The sequence below is a fragment of the Medicago truncatula genome, chromosome 3 (genome assembly GCF_003473485.1).
Source record: "Medicago truncatula cultivar Jemalong A17 chromosome 3, MtrunA17r5.0-ANR, whole genome shotgun sequence".
Taxonomy (NCBI): domain Eukaryota; kingdom Viridiplantae; phylum Streptophyta; class Magnoliopsida; order Fabales; family Fabaceae; genus Medicago; species Medicago truncatula.
In genome coordinates, this window is record NC_053044.1 from 1,051,776 (window position 1) to 1,075,411 (window position 23,636).

At 32.8% G+C, this 23,636-nt stretch overlaps 3 protein-coding genes across 3 annotated transcripts; all 3 read left to right on the forward strand.

The window, feature by feature from the left end:
* Positions 1–2,037: 2,037 nt before the first annotated feature.
* LOC11414155 (F-box/kelch-repeat protein At3g23880) lies at positions 2,038–6,142 on the forward strand (the record flags this gene model as incomplete). The annotated part of the gene is made up of 2 exons (XM_003598064.3): positions 2,038–2,567; positions 5,512–6,142. Coding segments are annotated over 2 exons (1,161 nt in total), but the record flags the coding sequence as incomplete, so codon positions are not given.
* Positions 6,143–11,447: 5,305 nt separating this feature from the next.
* LOC11406951 (F-box/kelch-repeat protein At3g23880) lies at positions 11,448–12,665 on the forward strand. The gene has a single exon (XM_003598065.1). It carries the CDS (start codon positions 11,448–11,450, stop codon positions 12,663–12,665), a length of 1,218 nt encoding a protein of 405 aa, XP_003598113.1.
* A 7,333-nt stretch (positions 12,666–19,998) lies between these two features.
* LOC11408490 (F-box/kelch-repeat protein At3g23880) lies at positions 19,999–21,168 on the forward strand. The gene has a single exon (XM_003598066.1). The coding sequence runs from the start codon at positions 19,999–20,001 to the stop codon at positions 21,166–21,168; it is 1,170 nt and encodes a 389-aa protein (XP_003598114.1).
* The last annotated feature ends 2,468 nt before the right edge of the window (positions 21,169–23,636 follow it).

The following is a 23,636-nucleotide window of genomic DNA, read 5'->3' on the forward strand; positions in this document are numbered from 1 at the left end:
TACCCATTTGAATCCAATTCAATGACATTCATTTTAGTTTTTACACCATCTCTTTCGTACTCTCTTTCAACTCCAACTCCAACTCCAATCATGACTCCAATTACATCTGCATATATAAAACATATTAAAATATCGATCAAATTACTATTTATTATTAAAAGAATATAACGTACAATTGAATCATATTAAACAAAACATTTTATTAATTCAATATATAAATTATTGTGTTATTTTTGTAAGCAAAAATAATATTTAAAAAAATCTACATGAAGAAAATTATAGTCACTTACCAACTAAGTAGTTGTTGTCGTAAGATTCATTGAAAACATCAGGTGCAGGTGTAAACGAATACACGTTTGTTGGGACCAAAACAGTTTTAGATAGTTTGACTTTTGTGTTGATTGTGAAATTCAGTTTGTATTCGTTACGTGATGGTCGATACGAACCACTGTTGCTAGCAACATCAAATGAGGAAATCGTGAACACCATTCCTCTTGGAGTTGCTCCTTGAACTTGTAGATCAATGTTCTTCGTATAGACGCACCAATTCGATCACCCTAGATAAAAAAGATGAGAACACTATACTTTAAACAAAAAAATACTAAAAAAAACAAAAAAGAAAAACGATATGAAAAAGGTACCTTTCGATCCATTAGAACCAACTCCATGAAAAATGGTAGTTTTTTATTTTTGTAGTCTTGACCAAACCAAGCATGAACAACCCTCACAACCAATGTTCACGATTGTTTTCTTGGTGAAACATTAGAGATGAAGTCGTGTTTCGTAGATATTTTCCTTTGCAATAGAAAAATTACAGAAATAGTTTAGAATATAGATATCAGAGCACCAAAGAACAGAAAACGAATAACTATATTTTGTGATTGTTGTGTACTCATACCCAAAATCTCTACTATTTATATAGAAAAATAGTACCATAACGGTTAATATAAATTAATTATCAATTTGACTGTTTTAAAATTAATATCATCAACGTCTTTAATATTATAAAACATGCATTAAACGATTAAATTATATTTCATGTAACGTACAAAAAATTAACTTCATAACATTTGAAATTTAATTTAATATTTAATAATATCTTATAAATAATTATGTAATATAGTTTTGTAACAAATAAAAATTAATTATATAACCTTAAAAACTAATTAATACAATTAATTTTTTAATTAGTAGGTTAATGCCTTGGTGTAACGTCCCAAAATTCAAAATATAATTTATTCAGTTTATTTATTATAATTTTGTAACCAACCAAATTTTGAATGTTATATATAAATGTTAATTGAATACTAATTAGATTAATAATTATTTGATTTGTAACGTTTAAATTTTTATTGTAAAACATAAATTTTAATCAAAACAGTAATTATATTAATCATTATCTGATTGTAACCAACTATTTACTTTATGTACAGTTTAATGTTAAATAAAAAATGGTTTTTAATAATAATTAAAATTATTAAGCTTGTATTAAAAATTAGGAGAAATTTTGGGAACATATGCCAAGTAGGCTTTTGATGAGGTGGACATTCTTAGAGAAAAGGAATTTGAAATAGGCTATTTCTAAGAACTCTAAATTGTTAGTATAAAGATAAAGATTGATAAGTAAAATATATTTATTAAAATTTATAATAAGAGAAAGATGATAGATTGTAAATTGCTTTTAACTCTTTGAATAGTTAGAAGTTGAATTGAATTATAGAAAAATTTATTTTGATTGGTGTTATGATTAAGTTTGTTTGTTCTTTAAAAAAAGATTAAGTTACTTAGTGCATTTTATCTGATGAGTTTGTTTTAATTTGTTTTTTAAGAGAGAGAAGTTAGGGGAAAGTTGGAGCAAAAGACACGAAAGATATACTTTTTTGATGATGTGTACAAAAATTAAGAAACAACCACGCTCTTTAGGTTACATTACATATACACATATAATTCCCCTCTTTTGCTACTTTCTCATAAATCATTGTCTGCGCTGGTTACAAAAGTCCAATGGCTCTGGATAGCGAGGGTGGCTACAAGTAAAACAACACTATTTATTCTCAAATCTTCGCGAAGAGGCGACAATTAACCGGAACCCTAACATCACCGTCACTTCCGGCGCTGCCGCTGCCCACTCTTCCTTTTGAACTCATTGAAGAAATCCTAGCTAGGTTACCAGTGAAGCTCCTCCTTCAACTTCGATGCGCTTGCAAGTCATGGAATTTTCTAATCTCCAATACCAAATTTCATAAGAAGCACCTTAGTCTTTCAACCACACACACCCTTCACTGTGTAAGCTACTCTTTCAAATACGTCCTCAAGTCTTACCCACTGGATTCCCTCTTTACCAACGTCACCACCACCGACATCGGACAACTCAAGCATTCTCTTTGCAATGTTTCCTTAGTTGGCTCATGCAATGGCATCCTATGTCTTGCTGTATATTATGTAGGATCAGCTTTGATTCAGTTTCGACTGTGGAACCCTTCCATTAGAAAATTAAAGGAATTGCCCCCTGATAAAAATTCAAGAGACCGACTACCTCTAAGGGTGTGCTCGCGATTTTCGGATATCAAACCATTAATTGATTTGAATCGTCAATCTTTGAACTCTCAATTTTTATTCGTGGGAAGGGAAAAAATGAGTAAAAACCCTTATCGAGACTTTGGATTCGGGGGTTGGTTTCGAATAGGGAAGGTGTTAAACACCCTAAACGACTTCGGTACTCCGAAGGAACCGCTTACCTAGATTATCTTGTGCTAAACTACTTGTTTATTTGAAAAATTATTGCCTAATGTCTAAGTGAAAGAATGGAGGGAGAAGAAGTATGCTTTTGGTTATTTTTATTTGATTTGGAAGGATAAAAATCCTATGCCTACATACCCTTTAAGAAAAGGGATCAAAACCAATGTAGTTCACCTCAAAAATTTCTTTGGTGGGTTAGATTGATTTTTAGACTTTTTGAAAATGGTTTTAAGAAGAGGAAGAGGCCTCAAGGCATGAGATAAAAGAAATGAGTGAGGTTGATTGATTTTAAATTTTGAAAATGATTGAAGTTGAATTAAAATTGATTAAAATTTGATTAAGAAAATAAAGAGAAAATGTTGCTAAGAAAAGAGATTTTTGAATTTGACATATTTGATTTTTTTATGAAAAATGATTTTTTTCTAAACTAACGGTGAAAACTAACGTAACGTCGTAAAAAAAATTAACGGAAAGCGGTAAATAAAATGTGGTAGTGTCGGTGCATGTGTTGGTGCTTGTGTTACCTACATTATTACATCAATTCCTAAATACAACCCTAAGGCCTTTATGCCAAAATAAAATGCAAGAAATAAAATTACATCAATTCCCTATTTATACATACTAAATCAATGACAAAATAAAATAATGATATAATTAAATGTGCATGCTATAATTCAAAACAAAAATTAAATAGTTAGTAATCACAAGAAATATTATGATGAATGAGACATAAGAAATAATAAGCAAGAATTAAGATAATAAAAAAATTTAAGATCATCATATAAGAAATAATAAAAAAAAACAAATTAAAAGAAAAAAAAAAGGATGGATTTTTAACAATAATAGAAAATTAAAAATAGTGAGAAAAACATTTTTTGGAATTTTTTTCTAAACATAAAAATGTCAAAAAGAATAAAAAAACAGCATTTAAAAAGTAAAAACAATAACAAATAAAAATAATAAACAAATTGCTCAGCAGGATTAATTCTGGACCATTGGATTAAATCAATGGTCCAAGTTCAAACCCCTGGATTCATCATAGCCATAGGATCTAAGATCCAACAATTGGACAAAGCAGAACATGGAACACTGCAAGCAAAGGACATGCGTGTGATTTAACAGAATCATCCCTGACCGTTAGATTAAAAATCAAATAGTCTAGATCTGAAAGTGTACTAAGGAACACCATAAATTGCACATTCATGACCGTTAGATTAAACAAAGAGAAAAGATCTAAAGGTTTAGAAAGAAAGAGGAAGGAATCAAATGGACCGGTCCGGTTCAGATGAACCAGACCGGTCTGCACATGTTATAAAAGCATAGGACCGGTTTTTTTTACTCATTCTTCTCCTTCCTCCCTCTCTCTAAAAAAAAATTTTACTCTCCCTTCTCTCTAGAAAAACAGCCAGCGCCTCCCTCCTCTCTCTTCTCCGGCGGACAACAATTTTCCGGCGCGGTGGCCGGTGGTGGCACCACCGCGCCGGAGTTTCAAAACTCACCCTTTTCAAAATTTTTTTTACATATTTGGAATTCCTTTTTCTTCCTCTATTCAAATCCGGACTCGAAATTTTGAAAACAAATCACATAAACACTAGATCTAGAAAAATCTTCATCAACCAAAACTTTTCAAAAACGTTTTCAAACGAACACAAACCAAGCAGATCGGAAGGAGAGAGGAGGAAAAACGTGTTACCACTGTTACGACGGAAAACTTCAGAACCTTCAATCTAGCTCCGGCGCTGGTTCGGTTCCGGTTCGTTGCTCCGGTCTGGTTCCGGTACCTCCCTTTTGCTCCGTTTCGGATTTCTTGTTTTTCCGGTTCGTGCTTGCTGTTTTGGTTCGGATCTTGCGGTTTTGGTTCGGATTTGTTACTTTTGTGATGAGTTGGGTTGATTATGTTTGTTTCTGGTGATTTATGTGATGATTATGTTGTGTTTTGGAGGATGAATGTTCATAAGTTCTTGGTGATATTCATCTTTGTTCTTATGATTTTTGTGTTTGATCTGGTAAAGAGGAGAGAGAGAAGGAAATTGTGTTTGTGACTTGATTGGAAAAAATGTGTGGTTGCTGATTTTTCTGTGAACAGTGATTTTTTCTCTGACGCGTGAACAGTAATTTTCGGACCCATTTCCCAATGATTGACAGTGTTTAAATAGTGACGAATTAGGGTTGGCTCTGGTACAAACAAAAGACCAAAATGCCCCTGCACCTGAGACTTGGAGAAAAAGATTTGACCAAAAAGATAAATAGATAAATAAAAAAACAAAATGAATAAAATAAATAAGAAAATAAAAAAAAAAAAAAAAGAAAAGAAAGAAAGAGGTCACGTGAGTGACTTCTTTTTGTTTTTTCTAAAAAAAAATAAAAATAAAAAAGAATAAATAATAATAAACAAACTAGCCTAAAAAGAAAATAAAAAAGTCCCTTCGGAATCTGACATGAGGTACTTCAAAGTATCCTCCCTGCCGAAATTTCGATTGAAAAGATTAATAAAAAAAACGCCTTTTAAAATGCGATTAGCCATTTTAAAATGACTTGTCTGTTATGACTAAAAGGATTATAAAATGCGTTTATAAAAATGCAAATGGAGTGATTTTAAATGTTGTAAAAAAATGCAAGCGAGGACTTAAATGCAAGATGAAAGTTTTTAAATGATTAATGACGAAAAACACGAGTTTTAAAAGGTAAAAAAACGAATAAAAGAGAATCTGAACTATTAAAAAATGTGGACAAAAAAGATTTCAAATGGTCCAAATTTGGGGTATGACAAAGGGGAATTATGATGTATGGCTTCGGATATGATGTTGTTAACGATAATTACAAGGTTGTGTCTGTTTTACGTGCATGTGAATGTATCAGTGGTAATTTTGTTAAGAAAGATGAAGTGAAGGTTCATACTTTGGGTGCCAATTCATGGAAAAGAATTCCAATGTTCCCTTTTGCTGTTGTCCCTATTCAGAAATCTGGCCAATGTGTGAGCGGCACGATTAATTGGCTGGTTTCTAAAGATACTGAGAAAAGTCAATGTTTTATTCTTTCTCTAGATATGAGGAAAGATTCTTACCAAAAGGTTTTTTTGCCCAATGATGGTAAGGTAGATGGATGTTCTTTGCACTTGAGTGTTTTTAGGGATTGCTTGACCGTGTTTTGTGGTGATGATGTTTGGGTAATGAAGGAATATGGAAATAACGAGTCCTGGACTAAATTGTTCACTATTTCGGACAGGCCAGCCTTTATGAAGGCAATATATGTTTTTAAGGATGAACAAGTGCTCCTCAAGCCTACAGAGGATTGGGCAGGTGACTATATTTTTAATAATTGTAGGGACTGTACTTCAAAGAGTATTGACTTTGAAAACACCCCAGAAGTGTGCGTTGAGAGTTTAATATCGCCTTATTCTTAATGCTAGTTTGTAGATAAGGTGCTATGTCCTTTGAGCATGAAATCTAACTGGAACCTATATGTTAATTTACGTTTATGATATTTATTTTGAACTTGTTCTGATTATTGATTACTTCATGAATCATTGATATCCAATGGTCATTTGAATTTGCAGCGTAAGAAATTGCAGTAAGTTTCATTTATTTCTTTGTTAATATATTTTTGTTCTCTAATCATGAAGTTCATTGTATTTAGTTAAGAATCAGAATTATGCATTTCCTTAGATTGTTCGAAGTTAGATTTTCTAAGATAAGAAATAGGACATATATGTTATGTCAAGTCGTTAATATGTTTGTTGAAATGTCTGGTTTGAGCTACAAGAATCACTCAAACTTCTTGTAAGCCAGGTAAGTTTTTTGTTCATGGTAAAGTTTTGAAACATTTTCTTGATAAATATTTCTATCCTTGCTGAGAACCTTAACATGGTGTGTTGGAAAGATTTCAAATGTTGGAGTGTTATATTGGCTTCTATCCTTGTTAAATATTGATTGACCTATGTATTTAAGATATTTCCTATAGTAAATAGAACTTTTGTAGTATAGAAACTCCAAATAGTTAATTTCAAGTAGTTGTTCTATTTAATTAGTTTTATGTTGGTTGCAAGATTTCCATGCCATTGTTAAATATTGATTGACCTATGTATTTAAGATATTTCCCGTAGTAAATAGAACTTTTGTTGTTATTAAAGATTATCCTTAATACATGCTGGTCAGTATCAAGAAAGTTGGGTCCTATCAAGATCATCAAGAGAAGTCGTAAAGAAACTCCAAATAGGTTAGAAATTACAAATCTCTGCTTTAAGTTCTCTTCATAACTTCTTCATGAAGTTAATACTAAACTTTCATGCATTTTCATGCTTGGAAGAAATATATTTGTTGGATTAGAGGAACTCTGCCAAAAAAATCTTCACTCTTCCTCGTCCTAGTTTTTGTCACTTACAATAAGAAAACGATATTTCTATTTTCTGCAAAGTACCAGAGCTTCCATTAGAAGTGAAAAATCAAAGTTAAGAATTTTCTGCTGGTGAAGTTAGAGTGTTCCCTCCGTCCTCTTAACAAGTTGTTAATGTTTGTGGTATCTGTAATTCAATAAAATAAAAATAATATCTGAATCAAAAACTTAAATGTTACAACAGTTTCATCCACTTCCATCAAAAGCACTTCCAAGGAATTACAATTTTAGAACAAAGTAGAAAATTTTCGTGGTGGGCTAGTGGCACTTTAGTCTATTTCTTTAACCATTGGATGCATATCTGAAAAACCTTAAACGCATCCTTCTTGTATGACTTTATCTGACGCCTCCAGCTCAAATAGTTTCTCCTTGTTGATACGTTATTTAGTATAAAGTCCTGTCAAATAGCGGTGTTATATAATTGCAGTGTACCGTTGACAATGCTCGAGTGAACCATACCAGAGTAAATTAAATTTAATAAAACAAGATGATTGGTTAAGTGACTGTCCAATCTTCTATTTTCTGCCAAGAGCTTGCTAGCTAATAGGGGGGTTTACTTGCAAATGTATGCAACACTATTTTGTTGTACCATTGACAGATATGTTATTTTCGGGGTAATTGTACCCTTCATATATAATTAGATATTATTCTAGGAAGTTTCAGTATTGCTGCTACAAATATATGATATAAGAACCGTTGGATTTATGATTGCTTCATTCCCATTCCCCAAATTAATCTAAGAAAAAAGAATTGGTTTTAGAAGTGTAATTTATATTCCATTTAAGAGTCCTGCTGTTGATGTCAACCTACAAAATTTCAGCAATATTTCAGTTGTTTACTACATCCCTATTTCCTCTACGATTCATTTTTTTACTACAACCCTATTTCTTTTACAAAGGGAAATTAACATTAATATCTTAAATGAATGGATTCACACTTCCATGACCTGATACTCGGCTTTTGTATGTTTTATATCATTTTTTAACATTAATGTCTTGACAAAGGTATACTACATCCCTTTCCCAGCCTAGCCATATCACTTCGACGACTCAACTATATAAGAGAATTCTCTAACCCCAAAATCAAGGTACACCGCCCTTGTCAGACAACTCGCACCACTGCCTTCCTCAAAATCTGGATGAGTAAGCACCGCCAAGGAAAAATAGTTAATTCATTCCTTAACAGACACTAACTGGTTGATCCTTCCTTCTCGTATGGTTTTCAAATAGCTCTTCCATAACCAACACTTAATGATTTAAAAGAGAGTGAAATGTACGTAGCTACGCATGCTGGTTACAAGCGCTATGCTAAGACACTGACCAAAATAGCGAACGTGGTAAAGATAAAACAAAAACCCCCATATAATCTATAACAGCTTTAATATCAACTCTAATATAAGTGTATGAAAGAGATGTTATAACTTATAACCATCCCCTTTTTTTTTTGGTTTGATTTGGTTCCTGACGAACCATATTTAAGTTTTAACTTCAATTTTGAGTCTTGGCAAATTTAGTTCTAACAAATTTTGTGTTCGAAGAAATTTATGCTACCACCAACATCTAAAGCAAACATCAACTATATGCTGTGCTGATTAATAACTAATAGCATTTTTCAATCCAAGGCTGAACATCACTTCTGGTGCCATCCTTCAAAATAAATAATAAAATCACTTCTGGTTCCATAATTTCCTATTAGGAAGATTCATTTGAAATCATAATGATATATAGTTGATTGAAAATAGTAGCAATCCTTCATGATCCAAGGATGCTTGTACAAAAGATTATTTGTTCTTTTTTATCGTATACTATTAATTATAATGCAGCTATTAATATGCTAACTAGAATGTACTCCTTCATATCTCAATTACACGAAAAAACTACTAATTACGCATAAAAACTCTAGGATGTTATTCGGATCCTTGCATCGGCCATCACATTTTCACTTGCGTGACATAGACTCGTAAGAGGGTTTTGCTTTGTCAAGGTCAGTGTTGTATAGTGTTTCTTTTTCTCTGTTTAGTTGTGCTCTTTTCGCGGGTACCTGTTGATTTCAAGTCCTTGATCTGTTGTTTCTCATGGCCTCTTCATCGTTTTATCATGCTGCTAAAAGTGATGTCAATGAAGACATACACAAAGGACTTTTGGCATGCTTAAGGAATGCGGTTGGGATTATTGTGGCGGTCGTCTCTCAACCTCTAACTCTTCCCTTTGTTTGATTGCTCGACATCATCCACTGCCTCAAAATCTCGCCGCTCTGTTTCCAAACTCACTTGCAAAATTGGCTTCCAAGCGACACACTCTAAAGTCAACATGACATCTTTGTATTTTGGTCACTCGTTCAGTTTATGGTTTAAGATTTAATTTCCTTGTTGGTGTTTTTATGGTTTTACTATTATGTTTTTATTCTTCTTTTTTTATAGTATTATTTTAATTTGCATCTAAATTGTACTCTGTGTTTGATAAAATGTATGAGAATGAAAACCTCACAAATTACTTGTCAACAAATGGTTGGAATGTGTTGGGTTTGATTGTCAAGTTTCTTGAATAAAGGTGAAAAAATATTAGTTATTGGAGAAGCGTGATTTAAAATTCGTTACTTTGCTGCACATGAGAGTTAGGAAGCAAGTGTTAATAGTCAAGTATAAAAGTCAGTGTTGTTAACTTTGTGAAGTTTAAGCAGTAGTTCATAACCAACCTTGTGTTTCTATATAGTGATGAGAGGACGAAAGGAAACAATGTTGTTTGGGGATATTCTAATGGTGAAACAATGTTTCTATTATAGTGGTGTATCTAACAAACCTTAAACAAGTGCCTTCTTGTATGACTTTCTCTGAAGTCTCCAGCTCAAACAGTTTCTCCTCTATGATACACTAATTAGTATAAAGTCCTGTGAAATAGTGGTGTTATAACATTGCAGCGTAGCGTTTACAACACTCGAGAGAACCATAACGGAGACTGTCCAACCTTCTATTTTCTGTCCAATCTTCTATTTTCTGTCAAGAGCTTGGTAAAAAACTTCATGTATACTGTTTTGGGGTATAGATGATTCACTTGGTGGCTATTTGCTACAGATTATTGGGTCTGTTTGTAAAAGAATTTGAAAACGAAATGCTTGATGTTTATAAGATTCACGTGTTGTGTTTTTTAAATTTCTTTCGAGAAGAATGGCTTTTGGTTTGGAGGTAAAATTATTTCATGTTATCTGAAATATATATTACGTGAAAAGATGGGTTGGAATGGTGCTTGAAACATAAGATGCATGTCCTGTTTATTTTGATTGCTTAGTTTTATTTTCTTTCTTCTATGTTATAACTTCTTTCCATTGAGGTTATGACATGTGGAATATGAAACCTCTGTTTATTAATGATTATTAAGATATGCAATTTTGATATGCATTATGTTTGTGCGTAGTTATCGGTTGCGATTTAGTCTCAGTTCCAGTTGCTTGGAGTTATGTTTGTGCATAATTGTCGGTTATGATGTAGCCTCAATTGCAGTTGCATTGTGGTTTCGTCAACAAAACCATCATTTTATGACTCAAATAGCCGTAGCAGACCTTTATTTATTACCCGAAGGATTGTTCTTTTGTGACTACTAACTCATCATGATGATATTCAGGTGAAAATTCTTGGTTTATTTGTCATTTCTTTGGCTCCAATTTTTTCTTCACTGTAGGAGTATGTAAAGTTTTACAACCCACAAAATTTCAACATATTTCATTTGATTACTACATCTCTATTTCTTGGACAAGGAGTATCTGTTATTAATAAGGTGAATGATGATAAAATTAAATGACGACTCAACTCCTATATAAGAGAATCGTTTCCCCAAAATCAAGGTATGCATTCATTCTGCACCTCTCACCTACTGACTTGAGCTCTGAAGCGTCTGTTAGTACACAACTCTTGTCAGAAAACTCGCACTGTCGAATTCCACTTTGCTCCTGTCAGCTCTCGATTCTCCTTAAATGCTACAGCCTCATGTTCTTCCTGATTGCAGTCCTCCATTTTCTTGATGAGTAAGAACCATCAAAGCAAAATAGTTATCTCATTCCTTATCATAGACACTAACTGGTTGATTCATCCTCCTTGCATGGTCAGACTTGAATTGATTTAGCTAAAAAATCCCGTCTTCCGGAAAAAAAAGAGAAAGGAAAAAAAAAAAAAAACTTTTTTTGTTTGAAAAAAGAAAAAAAAAACTTATATATATATATATCCTCCGCTCTTAATAATTAGGTTAAAATACGTCGTCGGTTACCTACTTTGCTTCTTTCTCATTTTTTAATCGTCGTCGGTACTAGTTAGGTTAAGTGGTCAAATGGTGCTAAGTAGCGAAGGCGGGGATAATGAGCGAAACAACTTTGCTTCTTTTCCATCACTTACAAAGGAAATTATCTCCACTAAGAAGAAGCGAGTAACCAAAACCCTAACATCACCGTCACTTCACGCGCTGCCGCTGCCATTGCCATTTCTTCCTTTTGAACTCATTGAGGAAATCCTAAGTAGGCTACCCGTGAAGCTCCTCCTCCAGCTCCGATGCGCCTGCAAGTCCTGGAGTTCTCTAATCTCTAATCCCAAATTTGCTAAGAAGCACCTTAGCATGTCAACCAGGCACGTCCTCCACTGCATAAGCTCTTCCGGTGGAGACATCCTCAAGTCTTACCCACTAGACTCCATCTACACCAATGCCACCACTACCGCCATCCCACAACTTGAGTATTCTTTTCACCGCTGTTCTAATTACTTTATTGGCTCATGCAATGGCATCCTTTGTCTTGCAGCAGAAGGTTATCATACCAATTTGGTTACTTTTCGACTGTGGAACCCTTTCATCAGAAAATTCAAGGAATTACCTCCTCTTGGAGACCAACAAACTTCTGCATACATTATCAAGATGTATGGCTTCGGATATGACCCTGTTAGTGATAATTACAAGGTTGTGACTGTTTTACGTGTGTTTGATTACAGTAGTCATATTTTAGTTAAAAATGATGAAGTTAAGGTTTATACTTTGGGTATCAATTCATGGAAAAGCATTTCAGTGTTCCCTTATTCTGTTTTCCCCGTTCAGCGGCTATCTGGGAAATGTGTGAGTGGCACGATTAATTGGTTGGCTTCAAAAGATTCTAAGCAAAGTAAATATTTTATTCTTTCTCTTGATTTGATGAACGAGTCTTACCAAGAGGTTTCGTTGCCCAATTATGGTAAGGTAGATGCATGTAATTTTCACTTGAGTGTTCTCAGGGATTGCTTGATCATGTTTTCTGGTGATGTTGTTTGGGTAATGAAGGAATATGGAAATAAAGAGTCTTGGACTAAACTATTCACCATATCTTACAATCGAGATCCTCATACAATACCTTATTCCTGCATGAAGGCAATATATGTTTTTGAGGATGACCAGGTGCTGCTGAATATAGGGGGCTGTAGAGGGAAGTATATTTTTTACAATTGTAGAAACAACACTTCAAAGTATGCTGAGTTTGAACCCAACCCAGAAGTCTGCGTTGAGAGTTTAATATCCCTTTTTTCTTAATGCTAGTATGTTGATGAGGTGCTATGTCACTTGAGTATGATATTTAACTAGAGCCTATATGTTAATTTATGTATATGATATTTATTTTGTACTTGTATGGATTATTGGTTATTTCCTGAGTCCTTGTTAATCGATAGCCATGCGATTATACAGTTTGAAAATCTGCATTTTTTTTCAATTATATATTTGTTAGATGTTTTTGTTCTCTCAACATGAATTTAAGTTTATATAGTTCACAATCATGCATTCCTTTAGATTGTTTGAGGTGTGTTTTTCTAAGATCAGAAATAGGACCTAGATTATGTCAAGTTATTCATATGTTTATTGAAAAGTCTAATTCGAGCCGCAAGAATTTTATAATGTCTGCTTCAAAATATTTAACCCTACATTATGGAGTGGACAAATCAAATGTTATCATGCTTGTGGTTCATTGTGAAGGTTAGGAGAGCAAAAGACTTACTCATGTAAGATGACAGGTACATTCTTTGGGAATGTTTTCGTTTTGAGACATTTCCTGCATAAATTTTAATATTCTAGCTGATACGAAAGGTTTTGAATGTTGGCGTGTTAATGTTGGTTGCAAGATTTCCTTGTCATTGTTAAATATTGATTGACCCATGTATTTAAAATATTTCTCACAGTAAATAGGGTTTTTATTATTGAAGATTATCCTTAATATATGTACTGTAATTATAATTAGCAATTCACCAAATAGGTAAGAAACTTTAAGTGTCATGAACCAAGTATATAAGTATATAGTGATGAAGTCAGAAAAGGAACATGTAAGATATTGCTGAAGGCATTTCACAGGTTACAACAAATTTTCTTGATACACTAATTTTCTAATACCAAGGGATCTTCTTCGAAAAAAAAGTTTCCTGCTGCAGGTTCTTCATAACTTATCCATGAAGTTAATCCTAAACTGTCACCACTTTAAATAAGGTTTCCCTTGTCCAATAACTTTACTTTCTTATGCTGTGATGATATTTCAAATTTGTGCGATGACAAAAGTACCACCAGAAACCCGAACTGGCTTGTTTCTGTTAGCATATATTTGAAGTTCTATCATTTCATCTGCCACTACCAGAGCATCCATTAAGAGTGAAAAATCCAAGTTAAATAATTTTTTTTGGAACTTCCCTTAATAGGATTTTGAAAGAAGAAAAGAAATACTATTAGAAGAATCAATATATTTTTTTGTTGAAAGATTCATTGTGAAAAGTTGCAGTTGCAGTCTCTTGCTAATTCAAGGTAAAGCTGCTTACATTCAAGATAGCAAAGTAGCTCTTGAATGCTCCTAAATTATTTCCTGCAGCGGCTGCAATATCGAGCATAGCAGCTAGTAGCTACCAGCTACTATTCCCTTCTGTAACCTCTTTATGGGTCAGATTGTTTGTGATTTTGTCATAAGCTAAATATAATTTGTTTTAGAATAAAAACTAAAAAAAGCTATATTGCACACTTGCTTTTTTGTGATCTTAAACAAATGTTATCAATTTAGGAAAAGAAAATCACTCTTCTAACTTTCCTTCTTGTCTTTATACACTTATACTCAACAGTCAACATGTTTTTGGATATTGCAAACTTGCTTTTTTGAATTTTTATACTAATACAGATGGAAATACTGCAATATTAGATAAACAGAAACTATGTTTTGGTACACAACGGTTTCATTATATCTAAATTCTGTTGTTCAGTAATTCCACGTGTCCATGTTATATCATTTGAGTTGTGCGTGATTCTAAACAAAGTTGTGTTGATTTTAATGATAAAATGTATTATTTGTATTCTAAAAGTGACAATTAAATTGATACAAAGAACTATTACAAATGAGACATTTATAATGAGACGGAGAAAATACCATTTTAAATTTTTTAGAATCAGCTTTGATACCTGTAATTATGATGTTCTTGTCCATATATACTCTAAAATAATGATAATAGTTCTTTTGAAAGTAGTATTACTAAGTTGATCATGATTCATGATGCTATTGAGATGAAAGTTCTTGATTTCACCTGGCTATGTACAATTGTATACTACTATAGCTTTTAAAGTTGTGCTCCCTTCCTTCCTTTATTTGTTCTTTGTATTGGTTGATGATACATTTTCCTTTCAAAGGGTCCATCCTTGATGGTAATTTGTGTATGTTTAAAATGCAATTGTTGGATCTATAAACAATAGACAATTTTCTTACGGAAGTTGATGAGTTTGAGACTAAATATGAGTAATGAAAGGGTGGAAGTTCATTTTCACCCTCCCTTGAGGCGAATGTATTTTTTAAGGGTAAGGATTCTTAGATGTAAGATCAAGTAAAGTATCAAGTTGTTTTAAAAATGAAAGAAAGCACCAAAATTCGAATTAGTGGTGAAGTTTAGCAGCGATGCATTTTTTTTTTTTTTTTTACTACAATCTGTGATAAGTGTAACCATATGTGGTCCACTGCTTAACTCAAATGTTTTGTCTTAGTTAGAGATGTGATCTGTATGTTTTGTTAGAAACTCTCTCGACAAAGGTGATGGCATGATAATGTGTTTTTGTTGAGTATAAGGACTGTTTAGTTTTGGGAAAACTGAAGCTATAATCCTACTTTTCTAAATGATGTTGGATAAATATTAGTGCTAACAACTATCTTTCTCAAACCTGTTAAATAATTAAATAAAGGTCAAATGCATCTAAAGGTCCTTTAAGTTTTTCGTTTTTCCCAAAGTCGTCCTTTAAGTTTCAAAAGTCCCAAACAAGTCCTTTTAGTTTTTGAATCGTTTCAAACAAATCCTTTTAGAGGATGATGGTGATGATTTAGATGATAGCAACAAAGAGCATTATCCACCATTTGTCATGCCTAAAAAGATGACTAATTTTAAGTGGGTGTTATGAGACAGATTTGGTACCAAAGATGAGTTCAAGGAAGCAATTACCAACTATGCTATCTACAATAGGACTTGTTTGAAACGATTCAAAAACTAAAATGACTTGTATGGGACTTTTGAAACTTAAAGGACGACTTTGGGAAAAATGAAAAACTTAAAAGACCTTTAGATGCATTTGACTTAAATAAATTAGTGCTATTTCCATACTTTAAAAGTGCAACTAGCTAGTCGATCACGGCTCAAATTGTGTAATCTAATGGGGAATGAATGAATGGATTTCTCGTGACTTAAATTGAGAGAGATGTGTTCATAACAGAAAATTTTGGGAAACAAATCAATATATTAATGGGTTAGCATCTAAAGATATTAATAAAAGGAAATGTTTTATTCTTCCTCTTGATTTGGGGAAGAGTGTTAGACTAAATTATCCACTATTTCTTGCATCTTAAAGAATCTAATTATACACATTTTTTTAGGGAAGAAAATTATTGCATTTCATTAGATAAAATATGCCAAATACATGTAGGTACATCATCAATCACATGGGGGCTAGGATTAGATAGGGCTGTCTGAGCTAACTCGTGAGCTACCCTATTTGCTTGCCTCCGGTTGAACTCAACATGAGAGTTCTGAAATCTATCAACTAGCATATGTTTACAAGCAGTAATAATACATCCAAACTCGCTACTATCCGCTAGACTAGAATTGACACAATTAACAACCTTTTTTCAATCAAGAACAAAATCTACATTATCAAATTGTTGATTAGAGAGCCAATCCAAAGCCGTGTGTAGTCCCACAGCTTCCCCCACATCTATATCACAAATAGGGGCAAACTATTTTGTTCTTGCAAGTACAAAAGCACCATCATCATCCCTAAGACGCATGCCCAAACCAACCTTGTTAAGAGAAGTAGAAAAGGATGCATCAATGTTGCATTTATAAATGCTTCGCCAAACATAGCTTGGGTTATGCCCAATTTTGGACCCAATAAAATCAGAATTAGGAAAGTATCTAGCCTTAAATAATCGACAAACAAGGCTTCTATAATCAGTTTGGAACTTCTATCCCTGTTTTCCTAACATAGCCACATTAAAAGAGGTCAAATCCTTAAAGCCCATGCCTCCAAAAAATTTATGAACAGACAATCTTTCCCAGGACATCCAATGTAATCCACGACGCATATTACCGTCATGGCCCCACCAGAAAGCATTAACCAATTTTTCTATTGCATCAACAAGCTTATTTGGAAGTAAAAAAATGCTCATAATATAAGATGAGATTGATTGTAGTACCGATTTGATCATTACCTCTCGACCAGCTTTGGACAAGCACATACTACTCCCACATACTACTCCAACTGTTAATTTTGTGCCAAATACGGTCCTTGATAAAACCAAAATTCTCCTCTTTACTTCTGCCCACCATAGACGGAAGGCCAAGATATTTGCATGTGCCCATCACCGCTCTGACACCTAATATATTGGTAATAGTTTCCTTCAAAGGCAACGGAACAACACTACTGAAGAAAACCTCGAACTTTGGAAGACTAATGGCCTGCCCCGAAGCAAGTTCATAAGTATGGAGAATATTCTTCATAATTATACACATGTAATTATGATGTAGTCTGATAGTGCACCCATGCTCCAAAATAAGGATAATACTGATCAGACGAGTTTTTTTTATTTCATCGGATATAGGAGCTAATGTTAATTCAGTTGTTATGTTTCATTTACTTGGTGTCTCTCTATAGCACTAGTTTCCAATGGTGGTTGGCATATCGTCTATCTACTTAAGAAAAAAGAGTTTTATTTACTAATATATCATTATTAATTGCAGTTAGTGGAGTAGTTAGGTTGCTTGAGATACAATAAATAAAAGTATATTAGTGGAAAAAATATTCAATGTTTCATTAGTATTGTACAAAGAAATATTGCAAATGATACACTTACATTGAGACGAAGGAAGTGCCATTTTGAACCTGTAGAATCTACTTTTAAACCTGTAATTATGTTGGTGAAGCACTCTCGACGGAACTTCATGCTATTCAATTTCGAATTGCAACTTGTTATGATCTCGGCTATACAAACTTCATCTGCGAGAGTGTGATTGCTTGGAAGCGGTATACCTTATTCTCAATATGATAAATGTAAGTTTGCATGTGTATACTTCTATTAGTATAAACCTCAGATGCCTTGCACTATGGGACTATCAATTTAGTTCAAATTCCATGGGAGCAAAATATATGTGTCGACTTTATGGCTAAGAAGGATGTCCATTCCGATTATTCATTTCACCGCGGGATTGTCCTTCAGATGGTCCTTCTAAGAGACGAACTAGCTATTTAGTGTTTAGTTTTTTATGTTGCCTTTTGCTTTGTTACTTTATAACACCAAAAAAAAACGTAAATCTGGATAATAGTTCTTTTGAGATTACTAAGTTGAACATGATGATATTGAAATGAAAGTTCTTAATTTCGTCATTTCATTTGCTCCCAATAGGAGTTAATATGTTAATTTGTCTTTACTTTGTTCAGCTGTTATGTTTCATCTACATGTATCTATGTATAATTGTATACTACTAATTTTTTTTAATTTTTTTTTTGAGAGAATTGTATACTACTAGTTATTAAAGTTGTGTTCCCTTCCTCCCTTTATTTTTTCTGATTTGCGTTTAATAAGAACAAATAATTATTTTAATAACTAATGATGTTTGTATTATCTCCTAACTAATTATATTTAATGAGAATAAATCAAATTTTGATTTGTGTCGTTTATACAGAAGTATCTCGTAATTTAATTCAACAAAATTCTATGTAACATTTTTTATTTTTTTTAATTCAGAAATTACACATGCGGGATGTCACATATTTTTTTTCTTTTTTAGAGGAAACTTATTTTTTATTTTTTATTTAGTGACTCATTTACCGTTTTTTCGGTGTTTTTTTATAGTCATATTTTTAAAAGATATAATACTTAATAATCTACAACAATAAAAAATATTATTTTATAATATGGCATGGTGGCTTGACTTCTTTGATTCTATGTTGTTTTCAAATATGTTGAGATTTGCGGCCTCTTTGCCTACACTCTAGTTCTTCAAGCACGAAAGAGCTTTTATGCTTGTTGATTTGTTTAGGGAGCTATTCACACATGGATTTTGATAATTAACAGTCAACCCATTATCTGTTCTTTGCAGATGTTCGCTTTTCATTTTTTTTAACTCGGTTTCGCACCCGTATATAGGTTTGCTAGGTTGCGTCTGTGATTGGTAAAAAAAAATGAATAGAACAGGGTCGATCTACTTGGTCTGATTTATTATGTTGTATCCCCGTTTTGAGCTGTACCCGAGTCAGGTCTAATGCCACCAGTCTCTTTATCTATTTTTTATTTAATATACTTTTTCTTTTGACTAAAAAAAGATAAAGAAAAAACAAAGGGAAATTATTTTTAGAAAAAAACAATCTTGAAAGTGTGTAATTTTTTAAAAAGTATTTATATACCTTGTAATAAATATTTTGTAACTTTCTTGAAGTTATGTTATTATGTGATTATCAATCAGATATAATTGAATGTTTTTCTTTTTTATTTTCTTAGTGAAAATATTTTTTCAGTGTTTTGTTAGTATCAATCATAGATATCTCAACCGTATTTTGTTATTTTATTGATAAGTAAAATATATTTATTAAAATTTATAATTAGAGAAAGATGATAGATTGTAAATTGCTTTTAACTCTTTGAATATTTAGAAGTTGAATTGAATTATAGAAAAATTTATTTTGATTGGTGTTATGATTAAGTTTATTTGTTCTTTAAAAAAAGATTAAGTTACTTGGTGCATTTTATCGGATGAGTTTGTTTTAATTTATTTTTTAAGGGCAAATTCTATGGTACACCCACTATATTTGAGTGTACCGGTACACTCACTTTTTAAATTCATAGTTAAATGAGTTGTTTTTTGAAGAAAAATATTATTTTTTTATCATTTATAATTATAATAACTAAATCTTATTCATCAAAAGTGTCAACGAAATAATTTTTTATTTTTTTAAATTTTTATCACTCATAATTAAGAACATTCATTATTTTTTACGATAATATGTAAAAAAAGTTACTATGATTCTATAAACAATTAAATGATGTTTTTTCTTATGAAATGTTGTTCTATAAAATATAAATATTGACAAATATCTATTTACCATAAAAAATGATCGTTCATTTATAAAATTAGGAAGCAGGAGTACCGATACACCTCATTTTGTGAGTGTATCGTAGAAGTTCCCTTTTTTAAGAGAGAGAAGTTAGGGGAAAGTTGGAGCAAAAGACACGAAAGATATACTTTTTTGATGATGTGTACAAAAATTAAGAAACAACCACGCTCTTTAGGTTACATTACATATACACATATAATTCCCCTCTTTTGCTACTTTCTCATAAATCATTGTCTGCGCTGGTTACAAAAGTCCAATGGCTCTGGATAGCGAGGGTGGCTACAAGCAAAACAACACTATTTATTCTCAAATCTTCGCGAAGAGGCGACAATTAACCGGAACCCTAACATCACCGTCACTTCCGGCGCTGCCGCTGCCCACTCTTCCTTTTGAACTAATTGAAGAAATCCTAGCTAGGTTACCAGTGAAGCTCCTCCTTCAACTTCGATGCGCTTGCAAGTCATGGAATTTTCTAATCTCCAATACCAAATTTCATAAGAAGCACCTTAGTCTTTCAACCACACACACCCTTCACTGTGTAAGCTACTCTTTCAAATACGTCCTCAAGTCTTACCCACTGGATTCCCTCTTTACCAACGTCACCACCACCGACATCGGACAACTCAAGCATTCTCTTTGCAATGTTTCCTTAGTTGGCTCATGCAATGGCATCCTATGTCTTGCTGTATATTATGTAGGATCAGCTTTGATTCAGTTTCGACTGTGGAACCCTTCCATTAGAAAATTAAAGGAATTGCCCCCTGATAAAAATTCAAGAGACCGACTACCTCTAAGGGGAATTATGATGTATGGCTTCGGATATGATGTTGTTAACGATAATTACAAGGTTGTGTCTGTTTTACGTGCATGTGAATGTATCAGTGGTAATTTTGTTAAGAAAGATGAAGTGAAGGTTCATACTTTGGGTGCCAATTCATGGAAAAGAATTCCAATGTTCCCTTTTGCTGTTGTCCCTATTCAGAAATCTGGCCAATGTGTGAGCGGCACGATTAATTGGCTGGTTTCTAAAGATACTGAGAAAAGTCAATGTTTTATTCTTTCTCTAGATATGAGGAAAGATTCTTACCAAAAGGTTTTTTTGCCCAATGATGGTAAGGTAGATGGATGTTCTTTGCACTTGAGTGTTTTTAGGGATTGCTTGACCGTGTTTTGTGGTGATGATGTTTGGGTAATGAAGGAATATGGAAATAACGAGTCATGGACTAAATTGTTCACTATTTTGTACAGGCCGGCCTTTATGAAGGCAATATATGTTTTTAAGGATGAACAAGTGCTCCTCAAGCCTACAGAAGATTGGGCAGGCGACTATATTTTTAATAATTGTAGGGACGGTACTTCAAAGAGTATTGACTTTGAAAACACCCCAGAAGTGTGCGTTGAGAGTTTAATATCGCCTTGTCCTTAATGCTAGTTTGTAGATGAGGTGCTATGTCCCTTGAGCATGAAATCTAACTGGAACCTATATGTTAATTTACGTTTATGATATTTATTTTGAACTTGTTCTGATTATTGATTACTTCATGAATCATTGATATCCAATGGTCATTTGAATTTGCAGCGTAAGAAATTGCAGTAAGTTTCATTTATTTCTTTGTTAATATATTTTTGTTCTCTCATCATGAAGTTCATTGTATTTAGTTAAGAATCAGAATTATGCATTTCCTTAGATTGTTCGAAGTTAGATTTTCTAAGGCAATAGGACATATATGTTATGTCAAGTCGTTAATATGTTTGTTGAAATGTCTGCTTTGAGCTACAAGAATCACTCAAACTTCTTGTAAGCCAGGTAAGTTTTTTGTTCATGGTAAAGTTTTGAAACATTTTCTTGATAAATATTTCTATCCTTGCTGAGAACCTTAACATGGTGTGTTGGAAAGATTTCAAATGTTGGAGTGTTATATTGGCTTCTATCCTTGTTAAATATTGATTGACCTATGTATTTAAGATATTTCCTATAGTAAATAGAACTTTTGTAGTATAGAAACTCCAAATAGTTAGGAAATTTCAAGTAGTTCATCTATTTAATTAGTTTTATGTTGGTTGCAAGATTTTCATGTCATTGTTAAATATTGATTGACCTATGTATTTAAGATATTTCCCGTAGTAAATAGAATTTTTGTTGTTATTAAAGATTATCCTTAATACATGCTGGTCAGTATCAAGAAAGTTGGGTCCTATCAAGATCATCAAGAGAAGTCGTAAAGAAACTCCAAATAGGTTAGAAATTACAAATAGTTGTGCTATTCAGCTTTATAGTTGAAGCTAAAATCCATATAGGCAAGAAACATCAAATAGCCATGCCATGTTTTAATGTCGAAGCGTCATTGAAAACTAGTTACTTTGCTGCCAATGAGAGTTAGGAAGCACGTGGTAAGAGTCAAGTACAAACGTCATTGGTGTTAACTTTGTGAAATTGAATCAGTAATTCATTACCAACCTTGTGTTATGTTGCTATATTGTGATGACAGGACGAGTGGGAACAGTGTTGTTTGGGGATATTCTAATGGTGGAATTTGACAAGCTAGTAAGTTATTGCTGAGGGTATATTTTCACCAGTTCCAACAAATTTTGCTGATACACTACTTTTCCGCTACCTAATGGATCTTTTCCGTATACTATATTGATTCTCTCCTTGATCTTGTTCAAAAGAAAAACTCTCTGCTTTAAGTTCTCTTCATAACTTCTCCATGAAGTTAATACTAAACTTTCATGCATTTTCATGCTTGGAAGAAATGTATTTGTGGGATTAGAGGAACTCTGCCAAAAAAATCTTCACTCTTCTTCGTCCTAGTTTTTGTCACTTTCAATAAGGTTTCCGTTGTCCAATAGTTGTAATGTCCTATCTTGCGATGTTAATGTTTCAAGATTTGTATCCCAGTAGGATTTTCTACTGCTGTCCAAGACAATGATATTTCTATTTTCTGCAAAGTACCAGAGCTTCCATTAGAAGTGAAAATCCATGTGCTTCATGAGAATCTGGAAGTGGATTGTCTTTGTTAGCATATCTTATGTCACTTCCAGAGCTTCCATTAGAAGTTAAAAATCAAAGTAATAAATTTTCTACTGTTGAAATGAAAGTATTTCCTCCGTCCTCTTAAGAAGTTGTTAATGGTTGTGGTATCTCTAATTCAATGTTTAAAAGAAAAATAATATCTGAATCAAAAACTTAAATGTTACAACAGTTTCATCGAATATCCATCAAAATCACTTCCAAGGAATTATAATTAGAACAAAGTAGAAAATTTTCGTGGCGGGCTAGTGGCACTTAAGTCTATTTGTTTAACCATTGGATGCATATCTGACAAACTTTAACACATCCTTCTTGTATGACTTTATCTGACGTCTCCAGCTTAAATAGCTTAAACAGTGGGATTTACTTGTAAATGTATGCATCCCTATTTTGTTGCACCTTTGACAGATATGTTTTTTTGGGGTAATTGTAACCTTCATATATAATCAGATATTATTCTAGGAAGTTTCACTATTGCTGTTACAAATATATGATATAAGAACCATTGGATTTATGATTGCTTGATTCCCATTCCCCAAATTAATCTAAGAAAAAAGAACTGGTTTTATAACTGTCATTTATATTCCATTTGAGGGTCCTGTGTGTTGATGTCAACCTACAAAATTTCATCAATATTTCATTTGTTTACTACATCACGATTTCCTTTACAGTTCATTTGTCTACTACATCCCTATTTCCTCTACGATTCATTTTTTTACTGCATCCCTTTTTCTTTTACGAAGGGAAATTAACGTTAATATCCTAAATGAATGGGATTCACACTTCCATGACCTCATACTCGGCTTTTGTGTGTTTTATAGCATTTTTTAACATTAATGCCTTGACAAAGGTATACTACATCC